Below are 27,744 nucleotides of genomic sequence, written 5' to 3'. Positions count from 1 at the left end.
TTTATCTCAGGCTGTACCAAGGGCTTTACTCTCACACTTAGTATACAATACTAGCCTTTATTTTCCATACAAAATGTGTTTCAAATGAATCCCTTCTCTGAACTTCCCAGTGCCATAGAAGGATTATGAACCTCCTCTGTCCCCCAAAATAGTGAGTGGATGTTCCTGAACAGCCTGTGTCTTGGGCTTCCCTACATGTGTAGTCAAGAGAACTTTGACAGCCTCTGAGGTAAAAGGCAGACTGGAGGAGATAATGAGTTTACTTGAATTAAAAAAACCTATATACCATAAATGCTTCTCTCTGAAATACCCCATTTTTAACAAGGGGAAAGACCTTCCCAAGCTGCTGGGGCCAAGATTTGTGCTGAGACCAAATGAAGATATGGAATAGTTTACAAAGATCTGCCACAGAAATGAAAGAAATGTACTCTGCACCATTAACCTGACTTGCCTGCAGTACTAGTGAATGCTCCCTAAGAAGTTCCACCAGACAGGCAGCAGGAAACCCAGATATTAACATTCATTTTCAAAATTTAACCATCAAATAAAAGTGAATTATTAAAAAAGAAATTATGGGAAGAAAAAGAAGTAAAATGTGCCATCTTAGATGCCTGCAGGGATTTGTATTTTTTCAAGTTGAATAGATTGAAACAGATGAAACACTGTACCTTAGGTGCATTGCACCTTGCACTTCCTACTGCAATAGTAAGGAATTCCAGATAAAGTTCAACTGGTACTTGTGGCCATAAATTAGGACTTGGTTTTACTGAGTGTAATGAATTTACTTAGTTCACAAACATCTTTCAGCACATTTAGAAAAGGCATTAATTTATTATTTTTTTTTTAACCAAGGAACTGCTTCAGTATTTCAGAATATTTTCCACTGAAACATTTAACGTTAAATATTAATGTTTATTTTAAGGAAAGTCTCCAAATACTAAAGCATATACACACAGATACAAGTTACATATATACAAGGAATAAATGCATATGTAATGCAAAACAAACAGTGACATATGAAGCTTCAAGGTACTCATTCAGTGAAACTCCAACCAGAAAAGCAGAAGCATTATTTTCTTCCAAGAAGTAGGAAAAAGACTTTGATAACACATGATGTGTAGTGTGTACCTTGGACTGCAGAGACCCCAAACAGTGCAGATATAATATAGTTTGAGTATTGGTTGTGTGCAGCTCTGAATGGAGCATGTGATTTTTATCCTCTCTGCTATTTGCATACCAATGAACGTTATGGTAGCACTGAATTTATTCATGTAATATTTTAATCCAACCAGAACATTTGACTCTACTTTCCACAGAGATTGCTTCCAGAGATTCCCTATAGTCTTCTAAAAATGGCTCTTTTTTCTATAAATAGAATTTGATGGATAAAGAGAGACTTGTGTTCTTTCTGTATCCCTATGCCTCAAACAGGGAAGAAAAGACTTAGAAAAGAAGGCAAACTGCTCTAGAAGAGGATTATGGGTGAACAGTAGTTATCATGTGCCCAGTAAGTAATTCAAGGATGTAGTTGGACTGGTTTATAACTGACAAGTGTTAGTGCAAAATGCTGACCAAAGCTCAACAGAGGTCTACAAGAATATGTGTTTGTCAACCTAGACAGTCATGCAAGAATCATTTATTGACTGTAGCAATTTTTTTCAAGTTGATTCCTACGCATGTATTTTTTTTTCTCTCATTTGTGAGTCTAGGAGGGAAAATACAGGCAAACAGAAATATTTAGTCTCTAAGAACCTGTTCATTTGAAACACATGCTGAGAAAATTGCGTGATAAACAAGTAAAAATAAGAATATATTTAAAATTTCCAGTTCCTAGAGTTGTTATCTTACAATGGCAGATCCGACATCCCTTCTTGTAATGGTGCTTCAGGTGAGATGAAAAGGTAGTTTCTCACAGATCCAGAATTGCTTTGTCAAACAGAGGTTGCTGGCATAAATTGTCTGTCCATATAAAGCAGCACAGAAGATGTTATCATATAACATAACCCTAGGAAATTAAAAGATATTGCTTAATGATGTTTTGGTGACATCATGTGATCTATATTTGAACCATTTTCAATCATATTGACTTGCCCCTGGAATGCAGACCCATTTTCTCCTCGGAGCTATTTCATTTGTGTCAAGTGATCCTTTTGAGTTTGGTGCATGTGATCGAGCTGTGCTTTGCCACCCATTGTTCCTTTTTTAGGATACAAATTTGGAGCTTTATAGCAGATACTACGGTCTCCACGCTGCTTTGTCATGACACATGTGACAAACATGGGAAAGTAAAAGGAAGCTCAAATTCATGTAATTTCCTGGGACCCATCAGATAGAACTACAGTGGCTCTAAGGCCAAGCTTACCAGCTTGTCTCTTGTTTTGAAAAAGCTGTTCCATCCTCCCAGTACCAGCCACTTCTCTCAGATATGTATGATAATCCAACCCAGTAAAAATTTGAATCCCGTGGCAGAAAAACCTGTAGGTATGGGAAAATAATCACAACAATATTTCAAAAATAAGACTGAAGTTCCTGTATCTTCCAGCTGTGAAAGTTCTGCAAGAAAATGAGAGAGCTTTCTTAATAGGATTGGAACATGTTGTCCATACTTGCTTTCCATGAGGCAGTGCTGGCTGTTCTGATTATAGGATCATTCAGATAACAGTTAATTGCCACAAGACAATGGCACTGCTTTTTCAAATAAAAAAAAAACAACCCACCAAACTCCAGTTTTAGCTGGTCTGCCTTTAGGTATCTATACTGCCTTTAGATATATGCAGCTTTGCTATAGCTGTGGGAGTACCATTTAAGTTCCAGTTAGCATGAGATCTGGCCAACAGTTCCAATGGAGCCTGAGAAACTGTTCATCCTACCCAGTGGGATTCCTACTGCACTGGTCACAACTGCCACTGAGTAACTGAGCCTTAGGAAGGAGCTCTGAAGTCGCAGACTGTTTACACTGCAGGTGCCTGAAATTAGGTGAGATGAATCCCAGCCTACAGGGCATGGCCTGTTGCCTAAATACAGGCCTCTAGCATCTTTTGGGATTCCTCAGCCTGCCTGAGGTTTTTACATATGGCTGACAGACAAACCCCAGAACTTATGGGAGAACTTTCTGAGGCGTGATGTGGAGGTCAAAGAGAAAACCACTGGGTGCCTCAGATTGCCCTAGAAACTTACTCTTAGACATCTGATTAGTTCTGCAGCAGCAGAGATTCTGGAGGATCTGAACATGTTTGAACATGGTCTGAACATGAGGTTACCCAGCACTATTGCTGCTTAGTAGCATGTTTAGGGACTCATCTAAATCTAAAATCCACAGCTGGCTCAAGATGGTCTGGCCTCAGCTTGGCTGCAGCTGCATGTATCAAGGAGAGAAGAAAAAGCAAGCACCCAGACATCTGGAATAACACTATCCAGGGATTTATACCTCATACAAAAAAAGTACCTCAAATTCAGGTTTGAACTTGTGGTGTTCAGGATTCTGACCTCGAGATGCCACTAAACTCAGTAACAAACCATTTCTATTTTTTCTCTACCCATCTGATTTTCACTTAAAAAAAAATAATCCCAAAGGGCAGCCTTTATGCCTTAAAGTAAGAATTGAGAATCCTCATTTGAAACTGACTCCACCTGGAAAAAGAAGCAAGATTCTTCAACTAAGAAGAAAAGAAGAGATCTCGAGGTGCTGGAGTGAGGACAGAGGAGGCAATGAAGCTGGTGAAGGGCCTGCAGAGTAAATCTTATGAAGAACACTTGAAGGAGCTGGGAATGTTTAGTTTGGGGAAGAGGAGGCTGAGGGGAGACCTCATCAGTCTCTACAACTACCTGAAAGGTCATTGTAGAGAGGTTGGTGGTGATCTCTTCTCACAAGTAATTAGCAACAGAACAAGAGGAAATTACTTAAGCTGCACCAGGGGAGGTTTAGACTGGACATTAGGAAAAAATTTTCACAGAAGAGTGGTCAGACACTGGAATAGGCTGCCCAGGGAGGTAGTTGAGTCACCATCCCTGGATGTGTTTAACGGTTGTTTGGATGTGGTTGGTGGAAATGGTTTAGGGGAGAGCTTTGTAGAGCAGGGACTCAGTGATCCCAAGAGGATGTTCCAACCTGAACAGTTCTATGATTCTATGATTCTATGATTCTATAATTTCCAGTGAAGCTTCTTTCCTTTGAAATGTTTTATGCAGCAAAAAGTGAATAAGGATGTTTGGGCTTTGTGTAAGATTAATAGCTGCCGAAAAAGAGATTTCCAGATATGTGTACACAAAGGAAAATATGTTCTTGACAACAAATTACAGACTTTTTATCAGTCAGTACTCCCTCCTCCCAAATTAGTGAGACTACTTAAAATTATTAATTCCCTAAATCTTATTCAGATATAAATTTCTGCCTTTGTGCCATAATTAACACCACTCAGTGAAGGTATAACACAAGGCCAGAAAATAGCCTTGGATAAACACTTTGCACTTTAGTGCTCAATGAAGGAACCATCATGAGTGGTCTGCTCTCTAGGTTTCACATAGATGGGCATTTGGTGCTGTGAGCCCCCAGTAACAGAACTTGTGGAAAGAGATAATAAAAACATGCATTCTGCTTGCTGGGTCTCTACTCCATGCTGCTAATATGCCCTTTGTTGTCTCTCTGGAAATGTAAGTATTAGTTAATTAAGGTATTCTATATAATAGTTTCTTCTATTTCTCTTAATTTCAATATTTCTCACAGAGCACAATTTAAAAAGAATTGTAAGGGTTGTCAGTCTTCTTGCAGGAAGGCTATTTGACCCAGAGAAAATGAAATACATACACTGTAAAAGACCAAACTATCCTCTGCTTGCAAGATTGCTGAACATTAAAACACTTGGCATAAAGGAATGCATGAGATTAAGACTGTACCATCTTTGCTGTGTCTTTTAGCACAAGAAGAGAGGAGTTCCGCGAGGAACAGAACTTCTGGCTCTCCTTCCATGTTTTCTTCTGCTTTGAAACGTAGAAGCAGTTGTCAGCTCCACTCTTTTGCCAGCTTGCTGGACACAGAGCACATTTTGTTTCTAGAAATTAGAAAGAGCATTATGCAGGCTTGCAAGGAATAGAGGGGCTTTAGCTAATGGCTTGACTGGGAAGAGAAGATTCAGGGTAGCCATGAATGAGCTAAGCTCTTGACAGGTAAGTGACAACTTGTTTTGCATGTTGGTGTACATATATCCACATCTCAAATAGTGCTGCAATTAGATACTACTGGATCAGATCTTTTCTCTGTGATTTTATAGTCTCTCAGCCAATGGACTCTGAAAAGGGGTCATTTGTGTTTATTTACATAATAAACCGCATTCACCATTTTTCTCCTTCCCTTCAAAACACAATGCTTCCCTCATTTCCTGCAGCTTCTTTCCTTCCTCAGGATCCTTGGAAACCTGAAAAACTGAAAGGCATGAAATTGCTTATCAAAGTTTGCTTTTTAAAATTTACCTTTAATTGCATCTTTCCTTTCTAGCACTTGGCATTCTTTTATTAGTTTGTCTACTTTATTTCCATTTCCACCATTGTGGGAACATCACCCACATTTTCTTCACCAGGAGGATTGTGCAGCACTGGAAAAGGTCACCTGGGAAGGTGGACACATCTCTGCCCTTGAAGATTTTCAGAAGTAATCTGGACAAAGCTACAGGTGATTTTATCTGATGTTGGTGATAGTCCAGCTTTGAGTGGTGAGGAGCAAAGAGTGGGTGTCAGACTGGAAACCTGAAGAAGTGCCTCTGAACTAACATTTCTGTGATGCCAGGGACCACCCAGAGCATTTGTCCTGGGCACTTGCAACTGCTTCCCTCCTGCCACAGGCAGGCTGGAGACTCTCTGTCTCTACTGCCAAATGGAATGTGGCATCAACTTTAGTTGTTAATTGGAAAGTTTCTATGGAAAACCTGCTATAATGGCTGACAAAGGCACCAGTCACAGTGCTTTCATGTGGGCATTGCCTTCCCCACAAAACTTGCAATCCAAGAAGAGGGAACTGTGCAATACTCTGTTAACAGACACAGGGTGGCACTACTGCCTAGAGAGTGTAGGTAAGAGCTGAACTTCTGGCTCTGAAAACTAAGCAGTTCAGAAATGGGTTTGGCCTGGGCATTAAGGTTAGTCAGTGCTTAGGGCTAAGGTTAGGGTTATTGTGATTAGGGTTAAGGTTAGATGTTAGGGCTGAGGTAATGGTTAGGATTATGGTTTAGGATTAAGTTTAGGTTTAGAGGTTAGGTTTATGCTTAGGGTTAGAGATTACCTTTAGTCATTAAGTTTAGAGTTTGGGTTTAGGGTTTGAGTTAGTGTTAGGGTGAGTGTTAGTGTTTAGCCTTAGGGTTTGGTTTAGGATTACAGTCCTGGGGATATGTTTAGAGTTATGGCCAGGACAGTAATTAAGGTTTTGGGTTAAGTTTAGGCTAATGCTAAAGGAGACAGGGTTTAGTGTTATGTCTAGGGCTTGTATTAGGGGTGGTGTGATCTTCAGGTTTATGGTAACTAAAAATGCAGATATAAGAATTCCCATGTGATCTCTACTGACATTTAATGGCAGGGGGACTGCTGTGTTTTAGAGTTATAGTCTAGAATTAGGATTAGTCAGTAGTTAGGGTTAAGGTTAAGATTTTTATTAGGGTTAGTGGAACCATTATGGTTAACTATACATGCGGGTATTAGTGATCCTAAATGACCTGTGCTAACACTCAGTGTTGGAGGGACTTCTGTGAGAGTTGTACTGTTGACCTTCTTGCTGCATTATTTCCACTGGGGAAACAAGGACATCAAGAACAATTTGCAGGGGAAGATGAAGCAGATGCATAGCTGGAATTCACCCCCCACAGCAGCAGCTTGGGTCACTATAGTACTTACACAGGGCCAGAAGGGCTGCCAGACCCATGAGCAGCAGCAGGCACAACATAAGGAAAGCAAAGGCCACCAGCTGCCATCTGGAAGATGAGGCAGAGACTCCTGTGACAAACAGAAAACCATTCAGCAACAGAACCGTAGAATGGTTTAGGTTGGAAGCTGCAACCCCCCTGCATGGGCATGGACACCTCCCAGCAGATCAAGGTTGCCCAGAGCCTCATACAACCTGGCCTTGCACGCTTCCAGAGAAGGGGCTTCCACAACTCCCCTGGGCAACTTGTTCCAGTGTCTCACCACCTTCACAGTGAAAAATTTCCTCCTAACATCTAATCTAAGTCTCCCCTCTACAAGTTTTAACCTCTTGTCCTCTCGCTACATGCCCCTGTAAAAAGTCCCTCCCCAGCTTTTTTGTATGCCCCCTTTAGAAACAGCAGCTCTTCTCACCACCAGGTGGTATTACCTCCTTTCTGACATCATCAATTCACCTTTTCCTGTCTGCTCCCGTGTGGGAAACCCTTTCCCCCCCCCCCCATACTGGAGTTATTGCTATCACTGTTCTGAATTTCCTACTTTCATTTTGAGAAATATCTATTTATTCACTGAGAATGTTTATTAACTGAGGCTCCAGTTTTTTAGAATAAAACTTCTCATGAAACTGTAAGCACAATAGATCTCGCAATTCCCATAGTCCTGGAAATAATAAAACAATTTTTAAGACTTCTCCACCTTGAAGGGGAAAAATTACCATTTGGTTTTGGAAAATTAATTCTGGCACTTATGATTGGGATTTCTAAATGATTGGAATGTTTCAATATTAAACTGTGCTTTTTTTCTTCAGGATCTTTCTCCAAATTTCCACTGTAGTTCAATATCGAAAAGGGAACATAGTTCCCCAGAATATATCTGACTATCCCCTGATTGAAGCATTTTCTGTTATATATATACATTTTCCCCTTTCAGGAGCAGTGCTCTGCAATTATCTGTAATACTCTTTCATACCTATTGAGAGTGTTCAGGTTATTTTAAAAGATATCATAGATACCATAGACATCAAGTATTTTACTTGAGTCCAGTACATCAAAGCAAGCACCTCCAGGGAACTAACCTTGTTAGGTGAGAAAAGTCACCCTCTAGATGTGCCCAGAAGTCCAGATAGACTTAGCAACTAAATCTTGCACAGACAAAGTTAAGGGAGATGAGCTTAACCCTCTGCAGTTAAAGTAATTTGAAGAGACCACAGATGACATCACATTGGGATGGTGACTGATAAATCAGAGGGTGGGTCTTCCTTTAAAGGGACCTAAAAATCCTAGGAATGAGCTGTAAGTGCAACAGTGCTCGGGCCCAACACGGTTTACTATCTTTAGTAGTGGTGTGGATTATGGGATCAAGTATACCCTGATGAAGCTTGCTGATGATACCAAACTGAGTGGGGAAGTGGCAAGTTTGGAAGGGAGAGCCACCCTGCAGGGACACCCAGATAGGCTGGAAGAGTGAACAAGAACCTTGTGAAGGTCAACAAGGACAAGTGTAAGGACTTGCACCTGGGAAAACAAAATCCAGGAGAGCAGCACAGGCTGGGATCCACCTGGTTGGAAAGCAGCCCTGTGGAAAGAGACCTGGGGATCAACAAGCTCAACATGAGTGAGCAGGGTGCTGCAGGGGCAAGGCAAGCAGGATGCTGGTCTGCATCAACAAGGGCATCACCAGCAGAGACAAAGAAGTCATCATCACACTCTACTCAGCACTTGTCAGGACACACCTGGAACACTGTGTTCAGTTCTGGTCGCCAGTACACAAAAAAAGATGTGGACAGGCTGGAGAGGGTCCAGAGAAGGGCCACAAGGGTGGGAACCTGGCCATATGAGGAAAAGAAGAGAGAACTGGATTTGTTCAGCCTTGAGAAAAGAAGGCTTAAGGGAGACCTCATCATCATGTTCCAATACTTGAAGGGTAGCAATAAAAAGATGGAGTGTCTCTTTTGCTAGGAGTCATGTGGAAAAGATGAGGGGTAATGGGTGCAAGTTACTCCTGAGGAGACTGGAGTTGGACACAAGAGGAGATTTTTCACAATGAGGTCAACAAAGCCAAATGTATAGCCTGGCACCTGTAACAGTACAACTCCATCCAGCAGAATAGATACAGGACTAACTGGTTAGAAAGCAGCTCGTGGATGCAGCTCAGCATCCTCGTGGACAAGTTGAATATGAGTCCTCAAGTATGCCCTGTGGCAGTGAAAGCTGACCAACACTGGCCTTCATTGGCAAGATTGGAGCCAGCAGGATGAGAGAAGTGATTATTCCACTCTAAGTGACATCCATGATGCCAATTCTGGGGTACTGTGTCCAGTGTTGAGCTTCCCAGTTCACAAGACATGTCAGCTCATTGCAGAGAGTCCAGCACAGGAACACTGAGTTGGTTAGAATCATAGAATCATAGAATCTTAGGGGCTGGAAGGGACCTCGAGAGATCATCTAGTCCAACCCCCCTGCCAGAGCAGGGTCACCTAGAGTACATCACACAGGAACTCATCCAGGTGGGTTTTGAATGTCTCCAGTGAGGGAGACTCCACAACCTCCCTGGGCAGTCTGTTCCAGTGCTCTGTCACTCTCACAGTAAAAAAATTTTTTCGGATATTCACCTTGAACCTCCTATGCTCCAATTTACACCCATTACCCCTTGTCCTATCACTGGTCATCACCGAGAAAAGCCTAACTCCGTCCCCCTGACACTCACCCCTTACATATTTGTAAACATTGATGAGGTCACCCCTCAGTCTCCTTTTCTCCAAGCTAAAGAGACCCAGCTCCCTCAGCCTTTCCTCATAAGGGAGATGTTCCACTCCCCTAATCATCTTCGTAGCTCTGCGCTGGACTCTTTCGAGCAGTTCCCTGTCCTTTTTGAACTGAGGGGCCCAGAACTGGACACAATACTCCAGATGTGGCCTCACCAATGCAGAATAGAGGGGGAGGAGAACCTCTCTTGACCTACTAACCACACCCTTTCTAATGCACCCCAGGATGCCATTGGCCTTCTTGGCCACAAGGGCACATTGCTGGCTCATGGTCATCCTCCTGTCTACCAGGACCCCCAGGTCTCTTTCACCTACACTACTCTCCAGCAGTTCAGCCCCCAACCTGTACTGGGACATGGTGTTGTTCTTCCCCAAATGTAAAACTCTGCACTTCCCCTTGTTGAATTTCATCATGTTTCTCCCCGCCCAACTCTCCAACCTATCTAAGTCTCTCTGAATGGCTACCGACCCCTGTGGGACTCCACTAGTCACACACCTCCAACCAGATTCTGCCCCATTGACTACAACTCTCTGATTCCTTCCTTTCAACCAGTTCCTAATCCACCTCACTTCCTGATCACCAAACCCATACCTGATCAACTTTTCTAGGGTCCTTTTTTAGGGTCATTTAGAGTGGCTGAAGAACCTAAGAGTGTTTAAGCCTTGAGAAGAAGTGGCTAAGAGAGAACTGAATTTCAGTCCTTTGCTACCTAGAAGGGTTTTATAGATGGAGCTAAATTATTTTCAGAGAGACACAACAAAAGGACTCAATACAACAGCCACGAGTTGCATCAGGGAGACTTTAGGAAAAAAATTCTTCCCATTCAGCACTAGAAAAAGTGAGATCTCCATCCCTGGAGGTTTCCAAAGCTCAAGTGGAAAAGGCCCTGAGAAACTTGATCAGACTTTAGACTTGCCCTTTTGAGCAAAATACTGGAAGAGAGGAACTATAAAGGTCCCAGCCAACCTGATTTGGTCAAAAGTCTATCTACTTTAAATGTTCTTTGTGCCTATCAAAAGGCCATTTCAAGAATTTTCTGAGGTTGCCAACCTGTTTCTTTCCAGAAAGCTCTGCCCCTACATCACGCTCTCTAATATTTTATCCTCGGTTTTCTGGCTGCTGCTTTTCAACAGCTTCTCCTTCATCCTCCTTGTCAAGCTGTCATTCTCATTGGATAGCTCTGTGTCTTTTCCAGACAGCATCAGAGTGATGTTAATTTAGTGTTTGTCTACTCTGCCCAAGCTGCAAATAGCAGCAATGGCATTTATTTCACACCTAAGCCACCTGGTGAATTTTTGAGCTGAAGCAAGTAATCATTTTATGGTCTCAGGCATTCTACAAGCACAATCTAGTTAACATGTTACAGAAAAACTTTAAGTATAAACAAATTAAAGTATATACCCCTGTCAGAGCTTACATTCAGTATTATGACTGATAAACAGGGCACTTTTCTGCTCCCCATAGCTGAAGAACTTCAATATCCAAAGCTTTAATTATCTTATATAGTGCCTTCCTCTCTTGTAGTGTCTTACTGTAATAGATGAGTCCTACCAAAATTTAAAAAACAAAAAAAAATATTAAAAATTGCCTTCTGTGTTGAAATAAATAGAAAAAACAATTGGAGTAAAGATAGGCCTGTGTTGAAATAAATAGAAAAAACAATTGGAAATTCAACAATTGGAATTCAGAAAAAAATATAGGCTGTGTTTATAAACTATAGCACAGAAGACTGTATTATGATTATTGTCTCTCCTGTTTCTATGAGCATTTATCTAATAATATACTATGAAGTTTAGAAGGATTCTAAAGCAATCAACATGACCATGCAAGTTCAAGTTATTCCCTGTTTTAGATAGAAAGGCTGATTTCCATCTGTACTTACGGTCTGCTGGAACATTTGAGGCTGAAGCCTTAAATGTAGAACATTTGTTGCTGCTCAAATGTCCAGAGTTAACAACCGAAGCTGAGGGTCGTAAATTTAAAGCAGTGTAACCTTCCTCATCCTCCATTTCCAGCTTGTCACACTTTTTCCCTGCAAGAGCAGTACTTTGGGAGTCAGGGTGCACTGCTGAGGTGATGGGAATGGTTCACATTTCAGCACTTCCAGTGAGACCACAAAGGAAGCTGGCTCTGGTCTGATTACTGTGTCATAGCAAAAGTGTAGAGTATTGAAAGCACATTAAGGAGTTAAAGTGGCACTGTCAAGGATGTGTGTTTTGTTTCCTGAATGTGAATATTTGGAGTCTTGGTTCCTTGCTCAAACCTAACACTATTTCATTTAACTACCCACCTGATCCCACTCTGTAAATATGGCAAACATCAGAATTTTCTGCCTCTTTAAAACAAGATGCTCTAGAAATAATTGCTCTTTTGAGTTAAAGTAGGAAAGATTCATGTGTCAGGGCACAAATACAACAGAACAACAGCATGGGAAGCAATGAGCTGTGCTTCCATACATTGTCATTAAATAAATGAAAAGTGAAATAATTTTACAAAAATTCACTAAAATAAGTACAAGGAGGGGAAAAGCTGAGCTGAACAGATGGTGGGGGCAGGAGTTTGGCAGGTTTCAGGCGACCACTCAGCCTGTGTCAGAGAAAGACCAGACTACACTGAGGACTTCTGCTATTGCACTGTGCAGAGAAGTCACTGTGCAGAAATGGCTTATCCATCCTCACCCTCCAGCTCTGGCTCATTACAGTGCCTTTCTCCAGTGCTGAGCTGTAGTTCTTAAATGCCTTCTGTGACCAGCCCTTAATGTTTAACAGATCACTTGCCCAGGCATGATGAGTCATGTGGTCACGACTGTGTGAGTCAGGAGGAAATTGCAAGAGGAAATTGTGTGGTAGCTATTCCCGCTCTTGTGGGTAAAGTTGAGAGTCCCCCATTTGCAAAATAACATCAACAGACTGGAAACACACGAGTCTTCCTGCCTTAGATTTTTTCAGAGCAGAAATATCTCTTTCTGCATTTATTTCTTGAATTATATTTTACCTGTATGAAAAGACAAGGTGTGAGGGAAAAGCTGGGAGTAAAGGGTGCCCACAGTCAATTTTTGTAACACAGAGAGGAACACAAGGAGTAGCATTGAGTGTGTATTCATGATGTATCCATAATATTCTCATAAAAACCTAAATATGGTGCAAAAATCTCTGTCTATTGGGCCTGAATACTTCATGTTGACACATTACCACAAAAAAGGGCTTTCCTGAAGAGAACAGTGTTAAGTGTGTCTATGTTACAGAGTTTTGTTGCATGTTTTCATGAGAGTGGCACTGCAGGACATTGTACTCCTCTCTGCCTCCTCTCTTTCTTATCTGGGGTGACTTCCCTCCCTCCCTCCACCAGTGTTACCACAATAAGTTATCTGGAATGCAATTCACAAAGAATTCACAAGCCTCCAGAGGGTACCAAGATAGGAATTTTTGGACTTTTTTTTCTCAAATAAAAATACTGTTATGGGACTGGGATATTTTATTTCAACCTGACTGTCATTGGTCTATGGAGATGTGGAGGAGACATTTTGTACAATGCTTGGGCTATTTTCATTATGGTTGGGTTTGTAGATCCTTGCTCAGCACAGGAAATTAGTAGTATGGCAGTCACAGAAATACCCTAAAAATCCATGAAAGGAGGTTCTCTTCATGCCTCTGACTGAATGCTGGTGTCACTCTTGCATTAGATCAAAAGAGCAGAAAATTAGATAAGTAGAAATGAATAGCTAGGAAAAAAAAAAAGAGAGAAAAAGAAAAAGAGAAAAAGAAAAAGGAGAACTAACAGTGTCAGGAAGAACTGTAGAGCATGAAAGAAAGCTAGACATTTGTAGCTGAAGCATATCTTATCCTGTGGCACATGCACAAGTCCTTATAAGGACTATGAATCCCTCTTCTCCAGAGCAAGTATCATTATTGATACAGTTCAGGAACACTCTGGCCCACGTTCTGCGGATAACTGGGTTTGTGTATTGTATACTCCAGCCTATTAGTGTATTAAAGCAGTGTCCTGGTTTGAGCCAGGATGAAGGAAATTTGCCTTATACTGATTATTTTAAAATTTATTTATTTCCCTTTAGAGAACTCTCTTTTAACTAGCAGCAAGTTTTCCAGCTAGTGGACTGATAACACTGGAGAGTTTATGTTACTGCTGAGACTTCAAGGTCACTCTGCTCAATTTGTTGAATCTGCAGCCCAAAATGCTAAGGGAGCAGAAGAGTTGTATCAGCAACCCTCCCATTGGACAGTGAAATTAACCGAAGTATTTCATTCCATGTATCTACATAAGCTCAGTATAAGGATCATGGAAGCTAAGCCTCCTCCTGCTTCTTCTTCCCTTCTCTTCCATCTGTGGTCAGGGTCCAGGGAGGACTCCATCTCTCCATCACCACTGATTCCCAGGCCTGTGCATTCCTGACCCTCATCACTCTCCCTCAGCTCCTGTCTGCTCTGCCCTCTCTCCAGCAGCTCTGGGACACTTGGGAACTGCTCACAGCTCAGGAGATGCCCTGGGAGTTGCTGGGGGTGGGGGGAGGCAATAGGGCTTTGCACATTCCTGAACACATTTGTATATAATTGTACATATTTTATTTATTCATTAGTATTTAATTAAAGCTGTTTCGTTTAGTTTTAAATCCAGGAAGTCTCTCTCCTTCTCTGTCTCCTTTTCCTACCTGGGTGGGAGGGGGAGGAGATGAAGAGCATAATTGTCGCTGGTTTTAATTGCTGCTCCTGAGTCAAACTGTGACAAGCAGTCAGATCAAGAAGACATCAGGAATATCTCTGGAGTGAAACTGTTTAATCTTCATAACTCTTCTTTGTTACAACTGTGCAGTTACTAATCAACAAGTAGTATGTACTAGGACTGTATCAGTGGATGCTGGGAGAGGAGCAGTATCCATACATGTTTGCCTTGACACTGTGCTTTTTTTTATTATTATTTTTTCCTGGCTATTACTTTTGGCCATTTTGTCCATCACCTGTGTTGGCTAAAACTGAATAATCATTTGGCAGTTCTGGATCTGGGATGACAGTGGTGGGTTGCTCTTTCAGCCAATCACCGTGCGGGTTTCCTTAGCATGAAGATATTTTTTATGTGTGTCTAAAAGAGAATGAAAACAGGGTAATGTAATAGGTCAACATATTTAAACACTAATGTGACAGTTCTGAAAAAAATAAAAAAATAAAAAAATAAATTCTAACCTTGCAGGATGTCTCCTAGCTTATCAAAATAATTTTGGTCTGACAAACCAGTCCTCCTGCCAATGGTCGTTACCTCTCTGTAATTGGATGGCAGGCTTTTCACAGATATAGTTCATCCATCTCTTACATGATGTGAAATATATAGTAGCTTCATAAGAATATCCACATTCTTCCAGGAAGTTTATATTCTTTGTCCTAAGAAAGAAAAATCTTGACTGGTACATCTCACCTCATTCAGATGGTATATCCTTGCCCCTTACAAAAAGAGCCGTCTTTGCAAGAATTAATTATCTGACTTTCACAAATAATACATACCCCCAGCAAAGAAAGAAAGCATTTAGTGACATCATGTGCCAATTTCTAGAAGGCTGACCCTGTCCTGAACATGCCAGCAAGCACCCTCAGCAGATTCTAGGTGTGGATCCAGAACCATTTCTTGTACCTGACAGTTAAAGATGCTAACACTTGGGTACTGACTGGAGGGTTTTAGTAGCTGTTTCAACAGAAATGTTAAGAGGAGAGAGCCCAATAACTAAAAGGAATATTGGCACACCAGGTTTGAACTCAAGAAGAAAAATACATTGTATTTCTAAAATAACATGTTAAACTTCAGGGAAATTATTCTAGAGAGTAAGTAGTTTCTTACATAAAAATAAAAAAGTATTAAGATCTGCTTTTGCATGCAATGAAACACCTTTCAATCAGAGTTTTTTTTTCATATGTCCTCACTGAAACAAGATACAAAATACAAGAGAAATATATTACACTTCTGGTAAATCTGAAAATAAATTGTGGAAATAAACTTTCAGGGTAATTTTTTATTTTTTTTTTACCCAGCCATAGTGCCTATAGCACCCTCAAAGCAGTCCTGGGTAAGGCCAAGAAAAATCTGATATGGAAAAGTGAGACCTGTAACACAGAGCAAAGTGCATAAAATTTGACTGTTTAATGTACCTTTTGTGTCAGAGAAAATGGGAGCTGCGTATGGATGAGGATCAACAGTATGTCCTGAAAGAAATCTGCCCACTTACTGTAACTTTTGTGCTTCTGTAAGACTTGTGTTGTCTGCCCAATACCAGTCTCTCTGATCAGGTCTAAAGGTTAATCCAAGCCAGTATGATTTTTCAGGAAATTTTTTTACCAGTTCCTATGCACAATTCAAAAGAGATATTCAGGAAGATAGTAAAAAGAAATATAATTATTTAATCTTGGAAGTTGAATGCATTGATGGAAATTGATTAAAAAACATAAAAACCACAAATCCTTAACCTATCAGGACAAGTTCTGCCCTTAGAGGAGAAGCCTAGTATGAAGGGAGAAATTGTAATAGAGATGTTTTTAAAGGCAGAGAAGATATATTTATAGCTCTGAAGAACAATATCACCCCCATCAACCTGATTTAAACCCTCTGGGTAAAACACTGGATCTTTCTCCCCCTTTTAGTCATGAATCATTCCTCTGCTATTATTGTCCTTAGCATTTGTCAACTGTGAAAAAGAAGTCTCTACAGGCAACTGTTTGGTTTGCTCTGTTGAACCTTCACAGGATCTAGCATTGTTTAGTTATTCCCAAAAGCTGGGCTATGAGCAAGTAAAGAAGGTCTTAAAGTTAAGCATTTAACGACATTCTGTTTTTTAAAAAATGTTCTGAGCAGAATAGGTAAGAACAAATAATGTTGCCTGTCTCACTGCTGCTTCAGGAAATCCTCTGAAGATTTGAATTAGATTTTTTCTGTTGTTCTCCTTCCCTTACTTATCATTGCCACTCCCAGTGCACTTCTGTATTTTCTGTTCCTCATATCTCTCAATGCTGTGATTGCCACAGCTAGAACAGAATGCAGACCTCACAGTCTTTGCTGGCACCGGTTTGGAATGGTGGGAATAAAGCTGCTCCCATTTCCTACTGGGAGAAACATTATGGCCTGCCTCTCAGTGAGAGGGGAACTAGCATTCATCAAGTGCTGTGGAGCAGGCAGGAGCAGCCCTGACTGCTAGCTCTTGAGACATCTTTACTGTCTTCAGTCTTCAAATATGTCTGCTGGCATCCAGAGGTAAAAGCATTATCTATACCTGGCATTTTGTCTTCCCACCTCAGATTTTTTTTCACTTAATAAAAGATCAGGTCAAGTTTTAGCAACTCGCTGCCAAGTGTTTTGGTTTTGATTTCAAAGATGAGATCAACATTTGTGGAAAGACATTCCACAAAATGGGGAGGACTATGGCTTGCCTATTGGGAGACCGGGTTGAAAGAAGTTTTCACACCAGTGTCTTACCAAGTCCTTATATGGATATGAAATACTTGTTAAATTAGTTAAATCAATGGGTGTGACAAAACAGTCATGAAGCTGTTTTCACCAGTCATCCCAGTAAGTAGCCAGCCATGGCAAGCAGAAGCAAGATGGGCTGTCTCCAACCACCAGCTGCTTGAAGGCTGACACACTGTGTGGCAGTGACCAGTCCTCTGCCTTTGCCATGCCCAGGACAACCTGATCCCTGCAGAAAAACTGCTGCTCAGAGTGTCACGTGTGAATGGAGTAGCTGATAGGGTGCGTGAATGTCCTCCATGTGAAACGGCATGAGAAACCAGTCCATACCTGTTTTGCTGCCTCTTTTAGCAGAAGAAGAGTAGAGTTTTGTTCCTGACAAAATTTGTGACTCTTCTGCCATGAGTTCTGTTCCTTGGCATGGTAGTAACATGTACCACCACCATACCACTTCCAGTTGACAGGGCAGAGGACACAGGTCTGGCCTGGAAAAGAAGAACCCTCACTGTACCTTACAGAACATCACTATTGGCCTGCGATGACAAGATGCATGGGACTGAGGGTGTTTGAGACATCCTCAATTGGTCAAAATCTCACTGTGGTCTGAGATCATTCAGGAAATTAAGGAGATGAAAACTGACTCATACCCCTGTCTCACATTCTTTTCACACTGGAAGGGCATTCAGGTGTTGCAAATGGGATTTATTTTGCCTAATTTTATCAGTCTGCAAAGGTGATACAAGTGAACCCATCTGGATTCACACTTCAGTCAATGGACAGGTGTGTCTCACTCATGCTTTTTCTGTCATTTCAGGTGTGTATCTTGGGAGGAAACAGACTGTATCCTTGCATGTTAATTTCTCTTAATTAACTAAAAGGGAGACCTAAATAGTTAGCTTGTCTATAGAACAGTATCTGGACATATGAAATCCCATTTCCCAACAGTTACAACAATGCCTCTACTCCTCAGACTATAGTTTCTGAAAATAACTAATTATCTGTCCGGCTTATTGTCCAATGTCATTGAAATAACCAAGCTGCAGCCAACTGGTTTCAGAAACAGCCCTGCATTGGACACAGTCAAGAGACAGTGGGGATGAACCTGGAATAAACTCTTAGGCTGGGAGATTCCTGTCTTGCCTGGTGTCAGTGCTAGCACACCATCCTGTGTGTGGACTGCTGTTCACATAAAGTGAAGCAAGATGTTTACTTCTCAGGCACCACTCTTAGGTTGTCTACTAGATGCAGATGAGCATCTCATAGAGATCCATGAACTAGTGCTGATGGGAAATGGTATGTACAGAAGGCATCTCACAGATCCCTTTTATTATGGAAATTAAATCCTGACACCCTGGTACCACTGCCAGACCCAAACCAGTGCAACTATGGCCAGGCTGGGTGCCTCCTCTCCAGGTGCTGCATGAAGCAGACATGCTCATTGTCTACTTTCTAGGTGGTCACACCTGAGAAGGCACAGGCTCATCAAAGGAGTCCGACCTGAGTAGACACAGAAGGCACATCTCATTTCCTTCTTTGCCATGTTTAATGATAAGCTTTCATCAAAAGTTGTCAATTTACCATTATTTTTAAGGCTTTTTTCCCCTTCCAAGCAGAGATGATTTCCTATGGCTTGCAGCATATTTGAGAAATTTGCATGCAGCTCATTCCTTGTCATGTTGAGGTCTCTGAGCTGTATCATGTAGTCCTTGGGAATCTGGAAAACTGAAATTGACAATAAGGCATTTTGCCATTTTCCAGTGCTGTCCTTTAGAAAGGGTGGGGTGCAGCTAAGGAATGACTTAGCATATCATTAAGGGCTAATAAACCATTTGAGATAAATATTATTCCTCCCTGAACAATTGCATGTACAGGCTGCTGAGATGGAGAATATCTGCACAGCAAACTTATTATTTGGCTGTGAGTGAACAACAAAATGAAAGTGTCACTTTTAATCATGTGCTTCCATTGTGTATCTTTCTCTTATATGGTTTTCCAAGCTTTTCCTTTTTCCTAAAAATGTGAATTGCAGCTCTGGCTCATGGTGGAATTGCTACTGATGGGACTTAATGGGCACAACCTGTTTACCTGAACACAAATTTTTTCCCTTCCCTCTGATCCAGCATTATCAAAGGAGAATTCACTCCATCATTAGGCAGGACAGGGGGATTGTGGATAAAGGGCTTAAGAGACCAGACAATGGCATCCAGAGCAGTCAGTGAATCTCCTACTCCACCCCTTCCCAGCTGCCCTCCGTGTTGCTAATTTCTAGCCTTATCACATCTAGAGGAGGACAGTGATGCTGTGGTAAGGGAAAATACCTGGTTTGCCTGGTTGCCTGTTCTCAGCTGAACCAGAAATTGCACCTGAAGGGGATGTCAGTCTTGTGCTACTCAGTAGCTTGAAAACAGAAATGCATTAGTACTTACGGAAAACTGCCAGGATCACCAGGGCCATCAGCAATGCCAGGCACATAATGGACAAAATCAGGACTACTGGCTGGCAAGAGCAGGGTGAAGTGGGAGGCCCTGGGAGGAATTCAGTCATGAAATGCATTGTGATACAAAGGGAATAGTGAACACGTTATATCACAGCCCTCTTTGTGGTGTATCGGTGAATAAATAATTGCTTTTACTTTATGGTTGTATATTGCTGTTGTAGGGTCTCTGCACACAGCAAAAGATGCCAAAACAAAGTAAGAGAGTGAGGCATCTTTGTGAAGAATGTGAGCAGCCTTGGTCCTTTCAAAGGCCATAAACTGTGGCAAGAAAGATATGAAGAAAGCAAGATATAGCAAGACCTAAACAGTTGATAGACCTAAACAGTTTGTTTGAAAACAAACACACACTGTTAGTGGTAATTTGAGATGCATGGCATATATCTGTGGTAACCTGGTTAATTAGAGTGCTATATTTAAGTCTGGTACTTTATGGTAGTTTGAAATTTCTAGCTAGGAATTCACAGAGGATTTTTCTGTGATAAGCATTGCAGCTCAGGTACAGAAATAAGCCCTCAAAGAGGGGGAAGGAGAAATTGTTAGTCTAAAAAAAGGAAAGGGTTTTTTTAAATCAGGAAGTGAATTGCTGAAGAAAAACTGAAATGTGGAAACTGCAGTGGACCTCTTCTACAAATAACTTGTAGCCAGCTTCTGTGCTGAAGCAATCCTGGGCAGAACCTTGTGCAAGACCTCACTCTATAGAAACGGAAGGTGATGAATATTCAGTAGAAAGAAGATCAAGCAACAGATGTTGTCTGGAACTGGGACACAGATCACTACTGGTTTAACTGGTGGAGCTCCATGGGGTTTCTGTTCACCCAGTCCCCAAGGTACTCAAGGTTCCTCTGTTTTCAAGCTCTACCACTTGGTAGCATCAGCCACTAACCCTAGTTTAGTATTGCTATAAATTTGCTGAATACACACTCTCTGTGATTTTTCAGGTTGTTGATGAAGATATTAAACAATATGCACTCAGTACCAACCCCTGAAGGACCCCTGAGGGACTCCTGAGAGATTCTGCCATTACTTACTTCCCTTTGAGCGTGGTAGTTCAGTTTTCAATGCACCTAACAGTCCACCATCCAGCCCACTAACTTTCTCAGCTTTAAAATGACAATAATGTAAGAGACACTGAAAGAAGTCTTGCTAAATATATATTACACGTGGCACTCTTCTTGCACCTACATTTCATCACAGAATGCAACCCCAGTTCACGGAAGTGCTCTAACTGCTAGGTATTTGGGGAAAAGTCAAATACCCAGACCCTACATGAAGAGAAAGACCTTGTCCCTTGAATTATTTTCCAAAGTCTGATCTCATAGATATGCAACAGGTACACTCTTAGATAAAACCTGCACAGGAGAATCATATACCTTATAGATTCTAATAAGACTTAAGGATGCATACACATGGATAGTTTTTAATGTCAAAGTACTTCTGTACATGCTCTGAAGCTGTGCATTAGGTGCCTGGAGAACTTCAGTAACATAACTTAGACTCCCTAAGGCAGGCTGCTAAATAGACTCTCATGAATTGGAGCTAAAGAGCAAAAAAATAATTGTTCCTACCCCTACGAAGTCACAGTCCCAAGCTGAAGACCAAAAGCACTATAGTCCACACCTCCCAGAGCTTTTAGATGAGAAGAGACAAAGATTTTGTAGTTTGAAAGTGAGATTTTATAAGCAGATAAAAACTATTCCCTGGGCACCAACATGAATCAAGACAAAGCAGTAGTTTTAACTTCAGCTGTTTTAATTCAAGTATTGGCCAAAGCATTTACTTAAGTAAAGTTTCCCTTCACTGTGCTTTGTAACCTCTCACTACTTCTGCTACATGTAGGGCAGCTGAAGGGACCTCAGGCTTGGTCCTCCTTCCTGTCTAGTACTCCCATAGTCCTAGAATGAACATATTAATTTTCAATCTGATGTCTGTGAAATAGTGTGCAAACTGTGCTGTGCCCTCTCAGACTCATGGTTTCTTATCACAAAATATGCTTTGTCTACCCTGGGACGTAAAAGCAGGACATCTGGAGTCATATTAGGATACTGGTGTCATTGGATGTTGAAGGAAAAGAAGCCCAGAACTTAAGACAAAGACAGATCAGATTTTTATTAATTTTGCTGTTGTTGTTGTTTGTGGTGTTGTGTTTTTAGTTAGCTAGTTAGTTTGTTTTTTAGCTCCTGAATTTTGGCAATGTTCAAAACCATAACTTAACATAACCATGTTTAATAAACATAAGTTCAAAAAGCATAACAACATTTGAAAACACAGAATTCTCCTGATAATTCCTTCTATTTAGAAGTTGTCCTCATGTTTGTAAGCACCACAACAGCTAGTACTTTCTATGTTCTTTATTCCAATGAGTTGCACCTCTCAAATCTAGAGCTTATCTCTACAGGCACTTCTAAGCAATTAACATAAATTAAGTAAATTTAATTAAAAATGAGTACATAAAATACAGTATTTAAAATGCATTCTGTTCTTTAACAGATACAATAACTTCAGAGACCTATGCCTTAATTCAGACTAGAACTTTAGAAGTGAGATAGAAGGAGTCAGTTAAAACTAATTCAGTTGTAAGCTTCAATGTAAGTGCATGGGAAAAGTAAATGGAGCCAATTCACTTTAAAAATCAGTTCAAGTTAATACTTTTGAGGTTCAGACAATTCGTAGCTTATAATATGCTTTTCTGTGAAATAACATCACTATTTTAGTTATATCTTCCAAACTCTAAAAAGTTCAGGCAGAAATGACAGCAACAAAAACCAGGACACATTTATAACTTTTCTGAGAGTAACAAAGCTAAGAAAGGCTCCGGAGCATATAACTGAAAGTATTTCCTGTCCCATCTACTTCAGCAATAAGAAATCAAAACAACTTCATAGATACTGCACCTTTTTCCTTAGTATCTTCAGGCTCTGTGATATTATGCAGTGCATGGCTGTTTCCAAATTTCAGATTAGCATATGTTATTTCTTCTGTCATAGCTGGTAAAAAGCATCAGAACAAAAAGGTAGAAAAAAATCTAGCATTTGCAGCTAGGAAGCTAGGAAGAAAATCTACTTCTTTCTGGGGTTTCTTTCAATATTGTCAGGCTGAAATGAAGCAGCACAGACAAGATACGTCTGAGCTTCCTCAATCACATTACTTCCAAAAAGGCAGATTTACCAGACTCTTGTGAGTCTATTGGTCCCTGCATTCCCCTGGAGAAAAGCCCATCTTTGTTATTGTAGTAGGGCACTGCTTTGCTGGACTATTGCTATTATCCAAAGAATTGTCCAGGGGAAATTTTTCAACATGTTTAAGTGTCTTAAGTGGAATAGCTGAGACCATGAGACAGGATCTTCTAGAGCAAGAGCAAAATGTTCAGTGGATGATGAAGTGCCAGTGATTCTACCTGGACTAGACAGGCACACTGGCACACTCCTTAATGGAAACAGGATCAGGAGATTATATTATTCAAGGAATTTTTCTCCACTCTTAATGTTATTTTTTTTTAACACTACCACAGTTGTGTAACTTCAAAAGTGCATGATGAAAGCAGGATGTCTGGAGCTTCTGGTAAAATTTGTGCAACTTAGTAAAAATGATTAATGGAACAGAAAGAGAGAAGACCCCAGAGAGTCCTCATAACAGCTTTCCAGTATCTGAAGGGGACCTACAGGAGAGCTGGGTAGGGACTTTTTACAGGGGCTTGTAGCAAGAGAACCAGGGGTAGTGGATTAAAATTTGGAGAGTAGAGATTTAGGTCAGACATTAGGAGGAAATTCTTCACTATGAGGGTGGTGAGACACTGGAACAGGCTGCCCAGGGAAGTTGTGGAAGCCGTATCACTGGAAGTGTTCAAGGGCAGGTTGGATGGGGATCTGAGCAACTTGCTCTAGTGGGAGGTGTCCCTGCCCATGCAGGGTGGGGGTGGAACCAGGTAATTTTTAAGATCCCTTCCAACCTAAACCATTCTATGATTCTCTGATGTTCTGATTCTATTATTATCACCTAAGTGATTAATGTTAATGGGCTAGAGGCTTATGTACCCTGTGTTAGAAGCATAAAGTATTATAAAAATGAGCAGGAATATAGACTAATCCTCCTTTGTGCTTCTGGGCTTGCATAACTGAGACCTAGGCATTCATACCTGTTAAGATCTCATACCAGTTACATAGAAAACGTGTCTAGAGTGGAGGTAGTGAAATTTAAGTGCTGGTACCTAAAGCAGTAGTGACAACACACCCTCAGAAAACCCTGCATAATTTTTTTGATCACCAGGTTTTAAGAATGGTTTGATCTGTTTGGAACAGGTGAAGATAAAGGCTGTAAAAAAACAGTTGGATATTGTTTCTGTCATACTTCAAAAGACTAAATGATCTTGGATTGTTTATCCTTGCCAGTTAAAGACAACTAAGATTATTGCAGGAGAGTGCTGAAGAACAGCTGCCTAGAAGTAAAGGATTTATAAGCTAGTTTATGAATATTTCAAAGATGTAAGTTAGAATGAAAATCTCTTACACAGGTTAAGTGAGATTCTGTAATAGCTTTCAGATAGGAGTGTCCACTATAATTCAACCCTCCATGTAAGCTGATTTTTACACTTCCAACACTGTTTGGAAAAACAGACCTTTATCAAAATATAGGCTGATAGCCATACATAAGGCTCATTAAAGTTCATTCAGTCCAAACTTCACAAAGTGACTACATTTACTCTTTCTTACAAAAAGTTTTTATATATACATTTTATTTTTTTTTTTTCTCTTCACTCTTTCTCTAGAGGGTTGATTGTTGCAGTTCCATTTGGAACAGACGGTTTCACATTTTCTTTCAAATAAAGCTGAATTTGCAAATCTATTTTCTTGCATCAGATGCACTTGTCCTCTTCTTTTACACTGGGCACACATAGACAGCAGGATGATGACAGAGTTTTCCAACTAACACCAGTCCCACTCAGTTTCTGGGAGCAGTTGCATTCAGTGTTTTGCATGTACACTGCAGTCACAAGGGAGAACTCCATGAGGTTGTGACAAGCCCACTTATGACACCATAGCTACCTTGTGTAGAGCACCTCAGATGTCCCTGCATTGTCCCAAAATGCCCAGCAGAGCTGCATGTGAAGAATCTAGACAGTAGATATAGCCACAAATTATAAAATAAAAACATCAAAGAATGTCCATTTGCCATGCAGAACATGGCATAGATTGAAAGAGGATCTGAGACATTCTTGGCTAATAGTGATCTAAGTCATTTCTGTTTACTTTGCATCAGAGAAATAGCAGGAAGCTCAGTGGAAATATGAGGAGCCTTCAGCAGTGAAACCTTGGGTTTTCTAGAAAAAATGAATAATATGTAATTACTTCTTTCTCTTCTATGTCTTCACTTTACATTTGCATAACACTTGAGGATTAAGAGTACTTTCTAAGTCATTACTTCACCTGAGATGAAGTACAAACAATCCACCCCACGCTACAACACCTCTTTTACTGTTTAGTTTCTTAAAAGCAAGCAGATGTGGAGCCAGAGCCCCAGCTTCCATTTCACTTACGCAAATACCCTCATCAATAGTTTCAGACTATTTTGATAGTCTGTGACCTCAGGAAATTCTACTGTAATCTGATAAATGCTTACCCATGACACATTTATCAAACCCACTCTGACAAAACATACTGTTTTAAAAAAACTACGTATCTCTGAGTACTTCAAATGTCTCAGTTTGGAAATTTCTGATTAATTTGCCTATACAGCCTTCCACTGTTCCAAGGCATATTGAGATCTGCAAGCTCTAGGTTTGCAAGTGATGTTATTTCTCAGAATTTTCACTGACAACAGACAGCTTGTAGTGTGGTTGTAGCATATGCTGTGTAATTTCATGTTGAATTGATGGAACATTTTTCTGATATTGCTCATTTTCTGTAATAACAAAGATAAGGTAATATTAAGCATTGTAACACTGTTATAATGAGAACAGAAAACAGCACAGTGTTCAGTCCTTGCAAGATCTTTGTTACAGATAGACTGATAGTAAACTAACTAATATGCTGTTAGCATCATCTTCCTAGAACAGATTTTAGCCCTGCCAACGAAAAATGAAGTATTACAAACTCATATGGCATGAAACAATTGAAATGCCATCCATTTTTCTTGATCTAGAAAGTGTAACATATTTAGGCATCCTTGAAAAACACCTGCTGTGTCTAAACGATGAAAATAGGGAACAAACATAGCAAGGCAGGCAGAATAAATAATCTAAAAGACTACCAAAGGCAATAAAAATTAATAATTTATCTTTCATCAAAACCAAACAAGAATAGGAAGCCTGTTAGAGAATCCAAATGGACACATAAGAAGAAGGATAGAAGATAAGGTTAAGAAGAATACAGCAGCAGTAAAAAATTTACTCTCTATTGTTTTCATTAATCTGATAAGTATTAAATATTACTGTATTTAAATGAACCGTTTGATATTAAAAATTTATCTCTAAAAAAACCCAAAACCAACAATGCAATTCTGATGCAGTAATTATATTGTTGTCATTCTGAATTAGCTCAAGATCTTGAACCAATGATGTAACAATTTAACGTAAACTTTGGTTATTACAGGCCTTTGTCTTAAGGAACCAAGAGCACATATGTCACTTGAACACAAGAGATGAAAATGCATGTCAGGGAGCCCTGTAAAGGGTAAAAATAATTTTTCCTTTAGTAGAAAAAGTTGTTCTTATCTTCATTATTTTCCTTGTTCCCTTACTTATACTGTTCTACGTTAGGCAGGCTGATGCAAAGGACTTTAAAAAAGGCAAACAGTAGTTGAATTGAAATAGAGAAACAGATTTGAGAGCTTCCTTTCTGAAGTGCCAGGATGTCAATTTTGGATTCTATTACCAAGGAAATTAATAATAATCAGTTCCCTTCAGATTCTAAATAACTTCTCACTCCCTATGGTTAAAGGAGTTCGTTTCATGTCTATTTGTGGTTGTTTTTTGTTTTGATGTTGAGAACATCAGTCCCTACACTAGCCCACTCGACCATCTCCCATTTCATGTGAGCCTCTTGTTTTCACCCTTTTGGAAACATCCAGACCTTGTAAGTCAAGGGTTTATTTTGCAGTCACAGGAAAGCCAGGCTTGAGACCTTAGAACATTGCTCATTTTCCTGTTCTGGGATGATTCTTGCCAATAGAGATATGCTCCATTTCACGGGGTGTGCTCAGGGTGAAGTTGCAGTTGGTCCATGTGCCAGAGAAGACTCCCACTGCTGATTCTATAGCATCAGCCAGAAGTGAGTCAGAACAGATATGTAAGAGCTACAGCTCCCCAGTTGCATGGCCTGATGAACCACTACCAAGCAAACAAAGACAGGTGGACTACCACATGCAGCTAACCAGGCAATTTGCTAATGAAAACTATAATTGAAAACACTGAAAAGACTAGATCTTCTCATGGATAAGTTTAGAATTGATTGATGCAGTTTTATGGGCTGCTAGTGGTTCAGGAGAATCAGCAGTTTAAAGACGTAAGAGATACCATAGGAAGTGATGTCATCCCTATTTGTATTTTAAGACCTGATTTTCCTACCTTTGAGTAATAGCTCAAACATATGCCTTACAACTCCAAGATTTTCATTTAGTTCTAGTTTATCAGGTGTATTATTTAGTACAACAGGCTTACAGGCTGCTGAAAACTTACTCCTGGTGACATGAAACCACTGCAGTAGCTACGTGTACCCACAATGACACTGTTTTTTTGCAAGGACAGCGCTCCGTGAGCTAATCTGTAAGCAATAGGAAGGTGGAGACGCCTTCAGGAGTAACTCTTCAGGCAGCAAAAAAATGACTTTACATTCCTCCCCATTCTGCCTTAAGAACCAGTTGTTCTTGCAGGGACCAAGGACCAAAGACTCTGCAGCTCAAATCACTTTGTGTGTCCATGTCACTTTTCTCAATGAATGGGATCACTCTATAGCACATTCCCTTTAAGAACCCACATTTTTCAGGAGATGGAACCTTTGGAACCTTAGGTACTAGAAAACCTTGAGAGAATTTTACAAGCCTTCCACCCCCATGTACCTTCATGTACCACTGCCACAAGTGCAGCTCACATGCTGATCCCCTGCCCATTCAGCTAACACCTCACCTTCT

General features: G+C 40.5%; 2 protein-coding genes across 2 annotated transcripts; both read right to left on the bottom strand.

Moving 5' to 3' along the window:
* Window positions 1-1,884: 1,884 nt before the first annotated feature.
* Window positions 1,885-11,677, bottom strand: KLRD1 (killer cell lectin-like receptor subfamily D, member 1). Its single transcript, XM_010004141.1, has 6 exons — window positions 11,551-11,677; window positions 6,877-6,975; window positions 5,333-5,419; window positions 4,894-5,048; window positions 2,363-2,475; window positions 1,885-2,005 (listed from the first exon to the last, which is right to left on the bottom strand). The coding sequence occupies exons 1-6, from the start codon at window positions 11,675-11,677 to the stop codon at window positions 1,885-1,887; spliced, it is 702 nt and encodes a 233-aa protein (XP_010002443.1).
* Window positions 11,678-14,886: 3,209 nt separating this feature from the next.
* LOC104394537 (C-type lectin domain family 12 member B-like) lies at window positions 14,887-22,605 on the bottom strand. The gene is made up of 6 exons (XM_010004140.1): window positions 22,515-22,605; window positions 19,553-19,651; window positions 18,705-18,848; window positions 17,457-17,611; window positions 15,895-16,010; window positions 14,887-15,058 (listed from the first exon to the last, which is right to left on the bottom strand). Exons 1-6 carry the CDS (start codon window positions 22,603-22,605, stop codon window positions 14,887-14,889), a joined length of 777 nt encoding a protein of 258 aa, XP_010002442.1.
* Between the last annotated feature and the right edge of the window lie 5,139 nt (window positions 22,606-27,744).

This window comes from Chaetura pelagica, unplaced genomic scaffold, assembly GCF_000747805.2.
Source record: "Chaetura pelagica isolate M959 unplaced genomic scaffold, ChaPel_1.0 scaffold198, whole genome shotgun sequence".
NCBI classification, from domain to species: domain Eukaryota; kingdom Metazoa; phylum Chordata; class Aves; order Apodiformes; family Apodidae; genus Chaetura; species Chaetura pelagica.
The sequence above is the reverse complement of the archived record's forward strand: the minus strand, read 5'-3'. Positions and strand labels throughout refer to the sequence as shown.